The sequence below is a fragment of the Bubalus bubalis genome, chromosome 3 (genome assembly GCF_019923935.1).
Source record: "Bubalus bubalis isolate 160015118507 breed Murrah chromosome 3, NDDB_SH_1, whole genome shotgun sequence".
NCBI classification, from domain to species: Eukaryota; Metazoa; Chordata; class Mammalia; order Artiodactyla; family Bovidae; genus Bubalus; species Bubalus bubalis.
The window spans coordinates 42,617,325-42,631,214 of NC_059159.1; the positions used below are offsets into that span (position 1 = coordinate 42,617,325).

Below are 13,890 nucleotides of genomic sequence, written 5' to 3' on the forward strand. Positions count from 1 at the left end.
CTACCCTTGGCAGGTGCTGGTGAGTTGCAGGTAAAAGGCAAAGCCACAGGAGTCCTAGTCCTTCCCTAATCCCCTCCTGGTTCCCAGGCCTGCAGGCCTGAATTAAGAGCTTGCATGAAAATCCCAAAGACTGAGGAGCCTGGCGGGTTATAATCCACGAGTTATAATCGCAAAGAGCTCGACACGACTGAGCATGCATGCATGTGCCTGACCGCACCCCGACTCCTAGGGTACCAGACCTAGAAAAGACTTTAGCCACTGTCTGGACCAGCCCATCCCCTGATTCCACGGAGAGGGCAGAGAGGTGAAGCAGCTTATTCAAGGACACACAGCTGCCCAGCGCAGGAAGGTTGAGGGCCTGTACCTCACTTTGTCTTCTCTTTCCTCTAATCTTTTATTCCTTACTCCTTCTCTGACCTTTTGAGCTTCATAATCCTTCCCCCTCCACTCCATTCTTCCTTTCCCCTGTGGCCCACAGTCTTTGTTCCAGCAGGTCCTGGTCTTTAGGAAGACTCCGAGCCCCTGAGAGAGCCTGCCCCCGTTTCTTCTCTGACCCAGGGTGTGGGCTGCTTTCGGCACCATGGCCTTTTCATCAAGGTTTGCCTTCTGGGAGCAAAAGGAAAGTTATACTTCAAAATCTTTGTTCTTTTTTCCCTCTGTGCTTGGCATGGCGTGTGCAGGCAGGAAACTGGCTGGTGCGAGAGGGAGCTTTGGGACCTGGCGATGGACTGGGGCATGTGTATTAGGGGGTTGGGTAGAAGGACCAGGGTGGGCAGTGAACTCCCTCTTCTTGCCTGGATGGGCTCCTCGGCTGGGTCATGCTCCTCCCCTGAGCTCCACCTCTGGTAAGCTGAGCTGCCTTTTGTCCCACGGGTGCCCCTCCAAGTTAACCCCTCAAGTCCTCTGCACGCCGCCGCTGCTCTGACTCACCCCTGTGCACTTGAGCTGCTGTGAAGGGGCCACTGGGAATGGCTTTGGCTCTGAGGCCTCAGAACTGGGTCTCCCCAAGTCTGGGGTCTGTGATGGGGAGGGCGAGAAGGAGCCAGGAGTAGGGAGCCGGGCCAGTTGACTGCCTGGGGCCAGAGGGTGATTCAGGCTGCAGACCTGCGCGTGCCTTTGTGCTGTGCACAGTCCCCAGCTGGGCAATGACCTCCAGCAGACAGAACCCTCCGGTGGGGAGGGGCGGTGAGTCAGCCTCAGGCTAAATCCAGACCTGAGCTCAGAGCTGGGTCTGGTGTCACCGCCATCTCAGGGGGCTGCCATGCTTCACCACTTGGGAAAGACCCTTGGGGCCCCAAGCTTGAGCCACCCAGAAGGAGGACAGACTTGGAGCTGGCGAAGGACACAGAGTGGACTTGGAGTCTGGGCCATCGCTGGGCCCGAGCTAACAGCACTGCGTGCCGTAATGAGTGTGTCTGGGTGGTGTGTGAACACTTGCTGACCCTCTAACCTGTGTGCCCGGGAATTAATGCATGGTGTGATGGGGGATGGGTGGCGTGGGCCTTTGCGGGGGGCGTCAGGTGCAGACCTAGACTCTCCTTCCTTTCCTCTCCACCAGCCCCTCTCTGCCTGTTCTCTGCTCCAGTCCCAAATTTCTTAAGTCGTGGAGTCCCCTCTGATGAATAATGGGCCTTTTTCCCCCTGTCCGTGGCAGTGTGAACTAACTACGAAGCTTGAGCCCACTGAAAATAGCTCTATGGGCTATGAGCTTTAAAACGGCAGCAGCCATCACTCTGGTCAGTGCCCCCAGGCATTGCTAATTAGAGCTCAAAATCAGCCATGGACCCTGGTTACACAAGGATAGTCCCCGCGGGTGGATAATTAAAATGATTCTGGATGCGTTTCTAAGGATCTTTTCCTTTAGGAATCAAGGACTCCTTCCCATGCTCCTGTCCCTGCTGACAGACCTGTCTTTTTCCTCTAGTCCTAAGTGACTGGGGGGAAAAGAGAAATGAAAACCATTGGGACTGCCTGAGCTTTTGAAGGGAGGGATGCTAGCGAGTGGGAGAGGAGAAGCCTCACCCAGACTGGAGGCCTAGCCCTCTGGGTCTGTTCTGAGCCAGACTCTGAGCTGAAAGAACCATCAGAGTGGCCATACTGTCTGTTCTTTTCCCAGATACGTTATGGTCGCTGCTGTCTGCCCCTGACTCTGTTCCTCCTCTCTAACTCAGGCCAGCCAGCTCCCAGGCTGGGCACAGACCCCAGAGCCCGGGCATCTTTCCTCCTTTCCCCTCCTCCACCCCCCCAACCTTGGGGTTGCCTCCCTCAACTGCATGGTTGGCAGAGTTCTGTGGGTCTGAGGTTGGGAAGATATCTGGTCTCCTGAATTCCTGCCTCTGCCCGACTTCCTGTCTCCAGCCAGAGCTCGGCTGGCTGGTGGCGAAGGCATGCAGACTCTGTGCTGAGAAAATCGTACCGACCTGGAGGCCAGCCTGATTGGGCTGCCTATTCACCCCACACTGAGCTCTGTAGGCCCCATACACAGGGGTCCTTCCCCCGCCTCAGTCCCAGGGTCAGGGGGCTCTTGTTCAGACCACCTCCTCTTTGAGCTGGGAATGGCTCTTGTAGTTCAGCCTGAGTTGAACTCGCTGGATGCTTCCTATAAGCAAGGCCATGATGTCACTCTCATGGGTGGACCTCTGTAGGCAGCCCATGTGGGCCACATGGCCGGTCACTGAGGGTAAAGGATCCATGGCTTTAACCCCCTGCAGCGATGCTTCATCCTTGAAGTTGTCCCTGGACAATCTTGACCCCAGGGTAGGATAACTGTTGCCCGGGTCCAGAGCCCCAGGACTCCCAAGCACTCATGAGCTCTGCCTCTTGGAGGGAGCGACAGCTTGGATGTTTACTTCCTGTGCTTTCACTGCCGGGTCTCCCCACTCTGACCTCTGACCTGCCAGTGACTTCTGTCTGCTCCCTCAGGTTAAAGAGGAGGACAAAGCTCTCCCGAAGCCTGGCCCTCCTGCCAAAGAGGAAGGGGCTGTAAGTGGTTCTCCCAGACCCATGTGTGTGTGTGTGTGTGTGTGTGTGTGTGTGTGAGAGAGAGAAAGGAAGTGAGTGAGTGAGTGAGTTGTGTGTCAGGCGGGCTGTGTCTGGGAGGCAGTTCCATGGAGCCGGCAGGCCTGCTAGCATGCCCCTTCTTGTGTGGGGTGGCTGGAGTGAAGGCCACTAAAGTGATGGGAAGAACAGCAAATGTGATGCCAACCTGGGGTGTGTGAAGGAGATGGCAGTGCCAGGCATTTTGGGGACCTCTCCCTAACCCCCCTCTCCTTCATTCCTTCCTATGGTCCTGGTTTCCCGAACTCTCTGGGGCTGGAGAGGCATGGGTGGGATCGCTCTTAGGTGGGCGAGCGTCACATGAGAGCTCAGCTGTTGGGACTCCGGGTCCTGCTCTGATGGCACAAGACAAGGTGGGGAGGGATCTCACTGCAGCTGCTGCCATCTCTTCCCAAGACCCCGTCAGCTGTTCGGTGCAGGCAACCAGAGGCAGGCGCCAGCCACCCGGTGCCAACCCCCACCAGTCATTCTGCCTCGGGACAGAGGCAGAATAAAGGGACAGTGACCCTGAATAAAGCTGGACGCTTTTAAGACAAGAGGGGAGAGAGTTCTACAGCAGCCAGGTCCAGAGATGTGCAGTTAGGCGAGGGCTGCTGTTGGCCCAGCGGGCAGGAGGGCCCAGGGCTCCGGGACTGCTGGGTCACGGAATAGATCTGAACTTCGTTACCCCAGAAGGTGCCTGCCCTCCCCTGCCCCCCTTCCTTGGGTGGAGATTTGATTAGCCAGGTGTTAATGGCTTCTACCTGATCTGTTAGCAGGCCAGGGTGATTTCAAAGGGATATGTTTGAGATCTGTGAGGGAGGGGCCTTAGAGCATGCCAGCTCTGGAGGGAGAATTAGGTGTAAAGAGCTTAAAAGACTGCCTGGCACATAATAAGCTCCGGATGATGTTAGCAGTTACTAGCATCAGCACTGTGATCATCAGCTTCAGTTAAAGGGTGTGGGAGGAAAGCCAGAAGGGTGTGGAGCGTGGGACCCAGCAGTGGGGGTCACGTCAGCTCTACGGGGCTCTACATGCCACTGAACACTCTCAACCCAAGAGCTTGAGGAGGAGGCCCCTTTAAGGCCTCCCTTCCCCACCCCTGCAGCAGGGCCACCCCTGCTGCTGAGGCTTGGGCTGAGGTCACTTGGCTCAGCTCTGCCTGGACGTGGGTCTCAGTCCACACATGGCAGCCAGAGGTCTGTCCGCTTCTCTGAGCGCCTTCCTGCATATCAGCAGAGTGGCTGCCAGCGCCTCTCAGAGTCTGGTACCCAGGAGCACCCTAGAACCAAGGTCACTGTTTGGGAGAACGAGGACTCAAGCACATCTTACGAATGGCAGAGGCTTACCAGCAAGGGACCCCCAGGTTGACCTGGCTACCCCAGGTAGGGTGGCCATCTTTGCAGGGGACTGCCCTGCCATACTAGGTAGCCTGGTTTGCCATTCCCAGTGGCAATCTCTGGGGACCACAGACTGTCTCCACCAGGCAGAATATCACAGCATCTCTGGGGAACTCCTGGGTGCCCAGAAGTGGGCTGAGCCGAGGCCCCAGCTCTGAGCAGAGCTGAGCTGTGGTTGCTTGAGTGCTTAACCCTTTGAGTGTTGCAGCTGCCCCCTCTTCCTCCTATTATTCCGCACACACACTCTGGGAGTCAGGAGGTCTCCAGTCCTTGAGAGGTTTGCACAAGGAAAACGGCGGGGAGAGTGGCAGAAAGCAGGCTGAGGTGGAAGCTTCCTGGGCCAGCACTGGTTTTCCGCAGCCCTGGAGAGCTCGGGTGAGGAGTGGATGGTGGCCACAGACCAGAGGAGTTGGGAGGGAAAAGACTTGGCATGTTTGAGGGCTGAGAATTCCTTCCTGGCTGTGGTTTTCATTGGGATGGGCAGGCTCTGGCACTGACTGCTGAGAAAGCCGGGTCATAGGAGGACCACAGAGGCAGGAAGGCCCAGAGTTAGGCGCAGGATTTAATGGTAGGAATGGGTGTTTGGCCTCACTGTGCTGCATCTCTGCTGTGTTTGGTCTGTGAGGGAGTGGGATTCCCTGGATCCGAGCTTGATTGCTGTCCTGACGTAAGCCCGTATTGCTGGGGTGCCTCCTGGGCCTTTGGATATCCTGTGCTGGCCTCTCAAAGCTCAGCCTAGAGATGGACAGCAGGTGACCTGCCTGTGCTCTGTGGGAGAGAGAAGCCAAAGTCTTCAATGCAATTGTTCTATCTGGAGGATAGAACGGGGTCTTCCTGGGGTGGCCTCTTGGAGCTTGTGTTGTCTGTTGAATGAATGGCAGTTCTCCGTGACCAGGCGTGAGGGCACACCTCTTACATCCTCTGGGTAGGGTGGGCAGGGACACAGGACCTGCTGCTAATGTCTCCCTGTATTTGTGTGACCGTAGCCAGAGGGCAGCTCAAAGGGCAGCAGTGGCCCATCTAAGAGTCCTCAGCCTTCCACCAGCCCTGTGCCCTCCGAGCCTCCCCAGAGAGCCAAGAGCCCTGCGTCTACCCCAGCCATGAACGGCCCGGCAGCTACCTCAGCGGATGGCCCCAGCGAGGAGGCCCAGGGCCTGTCCCGGAAGAGGGTGGCGAACGCAGTGAGGAAGGTGGTGAGCAAGGTGCTGCCTGGTGAGGAGCCTGGGAGCACCAAGGAGCCTCCGGGCAGAGGGGTCCGATCCCCTGAGCACCCGGCTCGAGGCAAGAAGGCAGAAAAGGCAGCCCCTGGCCCCAAGCTGCCACCCCCACCTGCCCCCCCTCCCCCGCCTAAGCCCGAAGCGAAGAAGGAGGCGGCCAAGGACGAGCTCTCCGTGGGCCTGCGGAGCCTGATGTCCCGGGGCCGGGGCAAGGACCACAAGCCGCGGGGCAGGCAGTCTCCTGGGAAGGCAGAGAAGCCCTCCTCCAGCCAGGAGCCAGGCTCCTCAGGGAAACCAGGCTCCCCGGCCCCTCCAGAAGAGCTGGCAGACCCAGGCTCCGCTGGCCCGAACCTCAAGTCGAACCTCACTGGATTGCAGCCAAACAAGTCAGCAGTCCCTGATGCTCAGCAGGAGGTACCCGAGTGTGTCACTAACCGCCCGGTCCCCTCACTGTCCTCGACGGAGGGCTGGCAGTCAGCTTCCCCAGGCTCTTTTGCACAAGCCCTGCATGACTGCAAAGAAGCTGGGCCCAGGCCACGTGCAGATGGCAGGGCTGCATGGCTTTCCTTTACTGAACGCCAGAACCCAGGGGCCCTGTTGACCGCATGGAGCTGCTCTTTTCTCACTCTTGCGTGGGAGGCGGGGCCTGGCCCTGAGCCACCTACCATGTCAGCAGGAGGTGCCACATCCCAAGCTGCCCGTCAGAGTCTTAGCAGATCGTTGCAAGGGTAGAAAGAATTTCTGAGGTTAGGTGGCCTGTGCTCACACCTTGCCCCCAGCCCCTCACTCCTGCGGGCCCTCAGCATCTCGAAGCCTTCCGCTGTCGCATGGGGTTCATATCGGTCTACCATCTTTCCGCTGAAGCCCTTGGGGCCACAAGTATTTTGGAAATGAGTGATTTTTGTATTTGGGAGTGTCTTATGTACATAATGAGCAGCAACCCATGACCAAGCACATTATTTCCACGAGAAAACGATGCCCTGGCTCAATGGTAAAGGACCCACCTGCCAGGGCAGGAGACGCAGGTTCAATCCCTTAGTTGGGAAGATCCCCTGGAGAAGGAAATGACAACCCACTCCAGTATTCTGGCCTGGGAAATCCCATGGACAGAGGAGCCTGGCGGGCCACAGTCCACAGGGGTCACAGAGAGTCAGCCACGACTGAGTGACTGAGCACGTGGTGATGCTGATAACAGTGCTTGTTAATGCCATCCCTGCCATCACGGTTTCTTCAGGCCTGGACAACTGTCCCCTGCTATCCCCTCTGGCAGCAGGACTCTTCAGGAGCTCTAGGCCTGAGTGGCAAAGGAGCACAGTGGGCCCCCCTTTGGATCTAGGGTTCCCATCTGTCCACAGAGTGTCCTCTGGGTGGGACAGGAAGCTGAGAGGCACAGGGGAGGGCTGAGGACAATTCATCCAGCCCCTTTCCCTGGAAGGTGATGCCTGCTTGGCTGGTCCTTGGGTTGGGGGGCATTTCTCTTCAAGCTTTGCCATTTTGTGAACCCTTCTGGGGCCTCATGGGATTGCGCAGGGGAGTGGGGTACGTGCCAAGTTTCACTACTGCTTCTCTGTGCTCCTTCTGGCTGGAAGGGGACAGTCGGGGACGTGGGGGCAGGGGACTTCCTAAAGGCCTGTCCTGTCCCCCAAGCCCTAGAGGCCTACGTCTCTGACTGCTACCCGCTAGGATTCCTAAGGTCCCAGAACCGCCTTGCTCCCCATTCCATTCTTCCTGGGCTTTGAAGAACTGAGAGGGGAGCAGCCGCAGCTCTCCCATCCCTCCTGGCCCACTCTGCCTCAGGGAAGTGACGACCTGGCACACAGGAGTTGGCAGGGGCATTTTGGCTGGATGGGCTGGTCGTGAGTTGAACCACTAGCCCCTAAGGAGAACCTCCAAGGAGCCAGAGAGGGTCATGTGCCTGGTCCTGGGCCAGCTTCCCTCCCTCTGGCTCTCTGGCCCCCTGCCTCTCTCTAGGGTGGAGTTGGGGCTGAGATGGGCCTTGACCTGGAGTTCAGCCATGTGTTTCCTGGGCCGGGGGTGGGGGCCAGAGAGGATGCATGGGAGAATGGGCCATCTAGGAGCTGAAAGGGTTAAGGTGGTGGAAAGAATTAACCCTGGAGCTCCCAGGCACCTTTTTTAATTCTCATGTGTGCGTGCTAAGTTGCTTCAGTCGTGTCCAACTCTTTGTGACCCCATGGACTGTAGCCCACCAGGCTCCTGTGTCCATGGGATTCTCCAGGCAAGAATACTGGAGTAGGTTGCCACACCCTCCTCCAAGGGATCTTCCCAACCCAGGGATTGAACCTCTGTCTCCTACGACTCCTGCATTGCAGGCAGATTCTTTACCTCTGAGACAGCGGGGAAGCCCTTTTATTCTCATTTGATAGCTTAAAAGCTTAAAGTGGTGCCTTGCTTGCCTCACTGACCATATTCCACTTACCCATGGGGGTCCCAGTGGCTTCCTGAGCTAGAAGCTTGGTGTGCTGTGCCCCTAACGTTCCCCGGGGCCAGGACTAATGGTGGTTTGACCTTTAGGCTGGAGCTGCCCCTGAGGTCTGGCTGACCCCCGCAGAGGAGGCCCACCGGCGGCTCGAGAGGATCTTCACAGCTCCAGTAATGCCGCCTCTCACCCGTGGTTCCCAGTCCCTTGTCTCTTAGCCCGGACTGCCGGCCAGGCTGTGTGTGTCCGTGTGTGCAGGAGCACCGACCATGGAAGGCGGGCTCCCTGGTGGCCTGGAGGCCTTCATGTGGGCTTCCCACGTGAAGAAATGAGAGAAGGGCAGGGCAGGGGGTCTGAGCACAGTGAGGCCTGTTCCTCCAGGGAACCCATGGGAGGGGCCCCTCTTGGCTGGAGATCCAGCCAAGCTCCTCTGGCCCCAGTTTCTTGCCCCGGAGGGCCTGTCTCAGTGCCAAGACCTAGTGGGTGTGAGGCAGGGAGCAGTCACTCTCCTTTTTTGATCAAGCCCTGATTCTCCAGACCCAAGTGGGGCTCTGAACTCCTTGCCCGTTTCTCACAGTCAAGGTCCAAGGCCGGGCGGCCTCCCCTTCGTTTCTAAAAAGGCCTTGGAGTAACCAGACCGAGATGGGGAGGTGAAGGCTGGCCACAGGCTGTGGCCACAATCTGTTGGCCTTGGGCAGCTGGCAGGTGCACCTGGATAGATGCAGCCTCTGCGTGCTGTGGGGTGGGAGTGGGGCGGGGGTGCCATGGGGCGGAGTGGGGCGGGGTGCTATGGGACTTTGAAGAAGGGATCCTAGACATAGAGCTGCTGGTGGTCTTGTCTGATGAGCTACGCAGAGGTGACAGCCCTGAAAGACCGTCCTTGGCATGGGGAGTGGCACCCTCGGGTGGGTGTTTGGAGGCCAGGGACAGCCCATGTTGGGGTCTGGTGGCTACAGGGGAGCTAGGCTGGGCAGTTCCCGGGAGATCAGGCCACAGGCTCCCAGGGTCTTGGGCCCTGAGGGTGGTGAGGTGGCCTGGCCTAGCAACACAGAAGAGGAGGCTGTTGCAGAGTGGACTAGATGGCCCAGGAGAGACTATGGCCAGAGGCAGGGAGGCTGCCACCTGCCACAGGGAACGACTTATAAGAGCATCTGCACTAAGGAGTCTGATGGTGATGAGTGTTTCTTCACCACCCAGGGCCTCTCCTTACCTGGTCTGGCCTCTCCTTACCTGGGTGCAATGCGCCTGCCCCAGCCAGCCCCCTCACCTCCTGGGGATGCGTCCCTCTTCCCCACTACTTGGCCCGGGGTGCTTGTTGAAGGGGACACGCGGACAGCCTGCTTGTCTTCACCCCTCTCCTCTCTCTCTCTCTCCTTTGCCTGCTGCTGGTAGCTGGACCCTGAGGCCGCCTCTCCTGCCCACAGCCAGGTAGGGCACTCCTGCCCCCCTCAGGAGCCCTCCAGTGACCACCCGCCACCCCCGGCCTGTACCTGGGCTGGCGTCTGTGCTCGGGCCTCGTGCTGGAGTGTAAGGCCTCTTTCCCCTTCTGGCTCCCAGCTGGTATCTGGGGGGACCCCCCGGGGGAGGCGATGCCAGGAGCTGGACATGGGGCCGCCACTCTGTGTCCAGCCCTGGAGGAGCATCTAGGCCTCTGTGGCGCGAGGTTCTCAGCCACTGAAGCCCGAGGGCCTGGCCAGAGTGTCGGCTCCAGGCTGTTTCTGTTTCCGCAGTCTCTGGGTGTGTGTCTTCGCTCAGTCGTGTCCAACTCTGTGTGACCCTGTGGACTGTAGCCCTCCAGGCTCCTCTGTCCATGGGATTCTCCAGGCAAGAATACTGGAGTGGGTTGCCATGCCTTCCTCTGGGGGAATCTTCCCGACCCAGGGATAGAACCCAAGTTTCCTGTGGCTCCAGCTCCGGGTAGAGAAAGCTGAAAAGACTGAATCTCTACCCAGCGCCCCACCACCACCTCTGCCCCCTCCCCAACTCTGGAGCCTGAAAAAGTGCCTCCTCTGTCTCCCCCTGCTGGCCAGTGTGGAACCTCTCTTCGGATTAGCTTTAAAGGACTTAGTTGAGTGAGTTAGAGGCTCTTATCCTTGGATGTCATCAGTCACCAAACATCTGACCCTTACAACGTGCCCATTCAAGACAAAGGTTTCACCTGTCTCATGATTTCTTTTTAAGTAATTTTGTTTTATAAAGCCATTTTTTTTCAAATATAAATATCTAGCCTTTTTAAAAAGATGTCTTATTAAAACACTGGCAGCCCCATGATGGTGATCCTCCTGTTTGAGGGGTAATTTCACCTGTCCACGATGTGCAGAGTCTAGAGACCACTGTGTTAGCCAGCCTTCTGACTCTAGAGCCCGGGAGGGCTGAAGCAAGGGAGAGGGAGTGATCTGAAGCTGGAATCCATCCTGGGAGTAGGACACAGATCTTTTTCTTTCAGCTCCAAGAAATGTAATAGAGAACATACTTATTGTTATTATTTGTTCTTGTCCTTTGTGATCCCTCACCCAGAGGATCAGTATCACAGAGCAGTGTCTGTACGTTGGCCCCAGGCCTCATGAGGATGGGGGACTCTAAGAGACTAATTATACCTCCGAGCTGGAGACCCCCAGAGAGCTGGGAGGTAGGGCTAGTTTGAGGACTGCTCATGCCCTGGGTGGGGTGACCATCTCCCCACGAGGCCACTGGATGAATCCTGCTGCCCTTTCGCCCACAAGACAAAAGGACCCTGATGGGCCGTGGGGGCTGAGCCCCTCTCCCGTTTGCCCAGCTCCCCCAGGCACCATTTATGCCCAGCTCAGGTTGTCTTAGGGGGTGCCAGGTTTGGCAGCCCCACACCCTGACAGTGCCCATGAATGCTTCTTTCTGACTGGTGACCACCTGGGCCTCCAGGGGCTCCCCGCCCCTTTATACCCATGTCCATGCCCATTCGTGTGGCATGCATGTTTCTTCCTGCATTTGACAGAGCAGTGCTGCCCCTGCCCCTGCTTCATGTCCCCAGCCACGCCACTTCATGCCCTTCTGTGGCCTCAGCACGTCCATATGGGTCTGGGCCCATTCCAGGGAGGCGTGGAAGGGGCACAGTAGGCTGGCATGTGCAACTGAACACAGCCCCTGCCAGGAGAGCATCCTCTGGAGGGAAGGCCAGGGACGAGGCTAGGAATCCAAACCTTCCCATCAGCTTGCACTGAGTCCCCGGGAGACATTCTCAGATTTGAGGACATGCCTTTTCCCCACTTGGTGAAGGTGGATGGTGGAGAAGCTGGGCCTGTGAGGTCACAGCAGCTGCAGCCCAGGGTGAGGGCTCGGGGCGCAGAACACTGATGGTCCAGGCTTCGCGGGGAGGGGACAGGAGGGTGGCTGGTGATTTGCTCTCCTGGGATCTGCTGTCTCCTGGGCACATCCACCACGTGTCCCTGTCTTTCTTCTCTGACATCTCTGATGTCTCTCGTCCCCCTTGCCCAGTGGCTCATCTGGAAGCCCCTCCCGTCACGCATCTCCCTTCCCACTGTCCCTGCCTGCTTTCCAGAACAGGCTCCGACTCTCTGTGCTTCCCCTCCCTCCGACAGGTGAAGACAGAAGAGCAGATTGCAGCCGAGGAGGCCTGGTATGAGACAGAGAAGGTGTGGCTTGTCCATAAGGATGGCTTCTCACTGGGTGAGTCTGGGGAGGCCCAGGGGCCAGGTGCCTGGGCCTCTCTGGTTTCAGGACTGGGCAGCTGTTGGGCCTCTGGGTCTGGCCCGGGCTGGATGGTGCACAGGGAGAAGGCAGGGCCGTGAAGGCCCCAGAGAGGACTGCCATGGCTTCCCAGGCCCATGTCTGTCTGTCTGTCTGTCCCTGCTTTGCAGCCACTCAGCTCAAATCCAAGGAGCTCAGCCTGCCCGAGGGGAAGGTGCGCGTGAAGCTCGACCACGATGGGGCCATCCTGGACGTGGATGAGGATGACGTGGAGAAGGTTCGCGGGAGGCTGGTGGAGGGCACCAGAGGCGGGCCGTGTCGGGCTGGGCAGGCTGTCTGCTGGCGCGGCCAACCAGATCTTCTGCTTCTTCGGCGCCCACCTGTCTGTCCCATCCCGCAGGCCAATGCTCCCTCCTGTGACCGTCTGGAGGATCTGGCCTCGTTGGTGTACCTCAACGAGTCTAGCGTCCTGCACACGCTGCGCCAGCGCTATGGTGCCAGCCTGCTGCACATGTATGCTGGCCCCAGCCTGCTGGTCCTCAGTCCCCGAGGGGCCCCGGCCGTGTACTCGGAGAAGGTGCGGCCCCACAGACCCACCACCCTCTACCTCCCCACCTCGCCTGCCTTCCCCGGCTCTGCCCCTTCCATTTGGCATACCATGGGGCTCCTGTCCACACTCACAGTGACCTTGGGGACAAGAGTCATTTCAAGGGATGGGGACAGAAGCCTCACCCCCCACCTCACACAGAGGCCAGGACTTGACTGGTATCTGCATTTCCATGCATGACCTTAGCCTCCAAACCTTCTGGCTCCTCTGGAGTGAAAAGCCCAGAAAGGTGTGGGTCTTGGGGGTGAAGGCTGTCCACATGGGGCCAGCTAAGAACGCCCATCCCCTATTTCCATTCCTCTCACACCCAAGGTGATGCACATGTTCAAAGGGTGTCGACGGGAGGACATGGCCCCCCATATCTACGCAGTAGCCCAGACCGCCTACAGGGCGATGCTTATGAGCCGTCAGGACCAGTCCATCATCCTCCTGGGCAGCAGTGGCAGTGGCAAGACCACTAGCTGCCAGCATCTGGTGCAATATTTGGCTACCATCGCAGGCACCAGCGGGAACAAGGTGTTCTCTGGTGAGGCAGAGGCAACCAGGGAAACAGAATGGACTGGAGGGGGCGGGGCGGGACTGGAGAGGGGGCGGAGCTGAAGGGGCGGGACTGGAGAGGGGTGGGGCTGGGGAGGGGCGGGGGCCGGAAGGAGAGGGGCGGGGAGGGGAGGGGCAGGGTGGGGCAGGGCGGGACTGGAGAGGGGGCGGGGCTGGAGACAGGGTGGGGTTCGAGGCCCTGCCAAGATACCAGCTCTTTTCCTCCCGGGCTTCTCTGTGTTCTCAAAGACCCTCTGTCCCCAGCAGTTCTGGTGTGAGTAACTGAGCCTTTGGGTACTAGGGGAGCAGCCACGGGCTGGGCCTCCCATTCTGCCTGGGCCTCTGGAGCCCGTGGCTGGGGGCGAGCAGCTCCTGGCCTTCCTGACAGCCCCGGGGCCTGTTTTCTGCAGTGGACAAGTGGCAGGCTCTGTCCACCCTCCTGGAAGCCTTTGGGAATAGCCCCACCGTCATGAACGGCAACGCCACCCGCTTCTCCCAGATCCTCTCCCTGGACTTTGACCAGGCTGGCCAGGTGGCCTCTGCCTCTATTCAGGTGAGGGACATGCAGGGTAGTAAGAGACTGGCTGCCCGATTTCATGCCTAGAAACCAGACTCTCCTCGCCTCGTTTTCCTGAGATTCTGCCCCAACGAAATGGACCCCAGCCCCAGCAGGGCTGTCCTGCTTTGCCCAGAGCCTCCACATTCTGCCCACCCGCCATGCTTCCTGCCCTGGGTGGGGCATGGCTTGGCTTCCTGCCTACCCTGGGGTGGCCCACACCTTAGTTGCTCAGGGCCTTCTCTCAGCCTGATTGACCCATGCAAGACTGGCCTGTCAGTAAAGTAAGGCCCCCTCTCTGAGGCTGGTTCCCTTCCATGCTTGTGAAATAGCTCACCCTGAGTGCCTGGTTCCCCTGGAGGCTGGGTTGGGTGGCAGGGCCTGCGATCTTCCCCAGCTCTGGGGTCTGCCCCCAC

General features: G+C 58.7%; 1 protein-coding gene across 18 annotated transcripts in view; it reads left to right on the plus strand.

Annotated features, from left to right (window-relative positions):
- MYO18A (myosin XVIIIA) overlaps positions 1–13,890 on the plus strand; it is a 100,787-nt gene that overhangs the window by 43,213 nt on the left and 43,684 nt on the right. For 7 of the 18 annotated variants that reach the window (XM_044939491.2, XM_044939492.2, XM_044939493.2 and 4 more), the window contains exons 3-8: positions 9,483–9,617; positions 11,666–11,753; positions 11,945–12,051; positions 12,175–12,351; positions 12,694–12,907; positions 13,329–13,471. In XM_044939491.2, the coding sequence (XP_044795426.2) occupies positions 9,483–9,617; positions 11,666–11,753; positions 11,945–12,051; positions 12,175–12,351; positions 12,694–12,907; positions 13,329–13,471 (864 nt within the window). Of the gene's footprint in view, positions 1–2,922; positions 2,983–5,422; positions 6,068–8,185; positions 8,264–9,482; positions 9,618–11,665; positions 11,754–11,944; positions 12,052–12,174; positions 12,352–12,693; positions 12,908–13,328; positions 13,472–13,890 lie in introns of those variants that run through there. The other 11 variants (XM_006042162.4, XM_006042163.4, XM_006042158.4 and 8 more) reach the window with 4 other exon arrangements.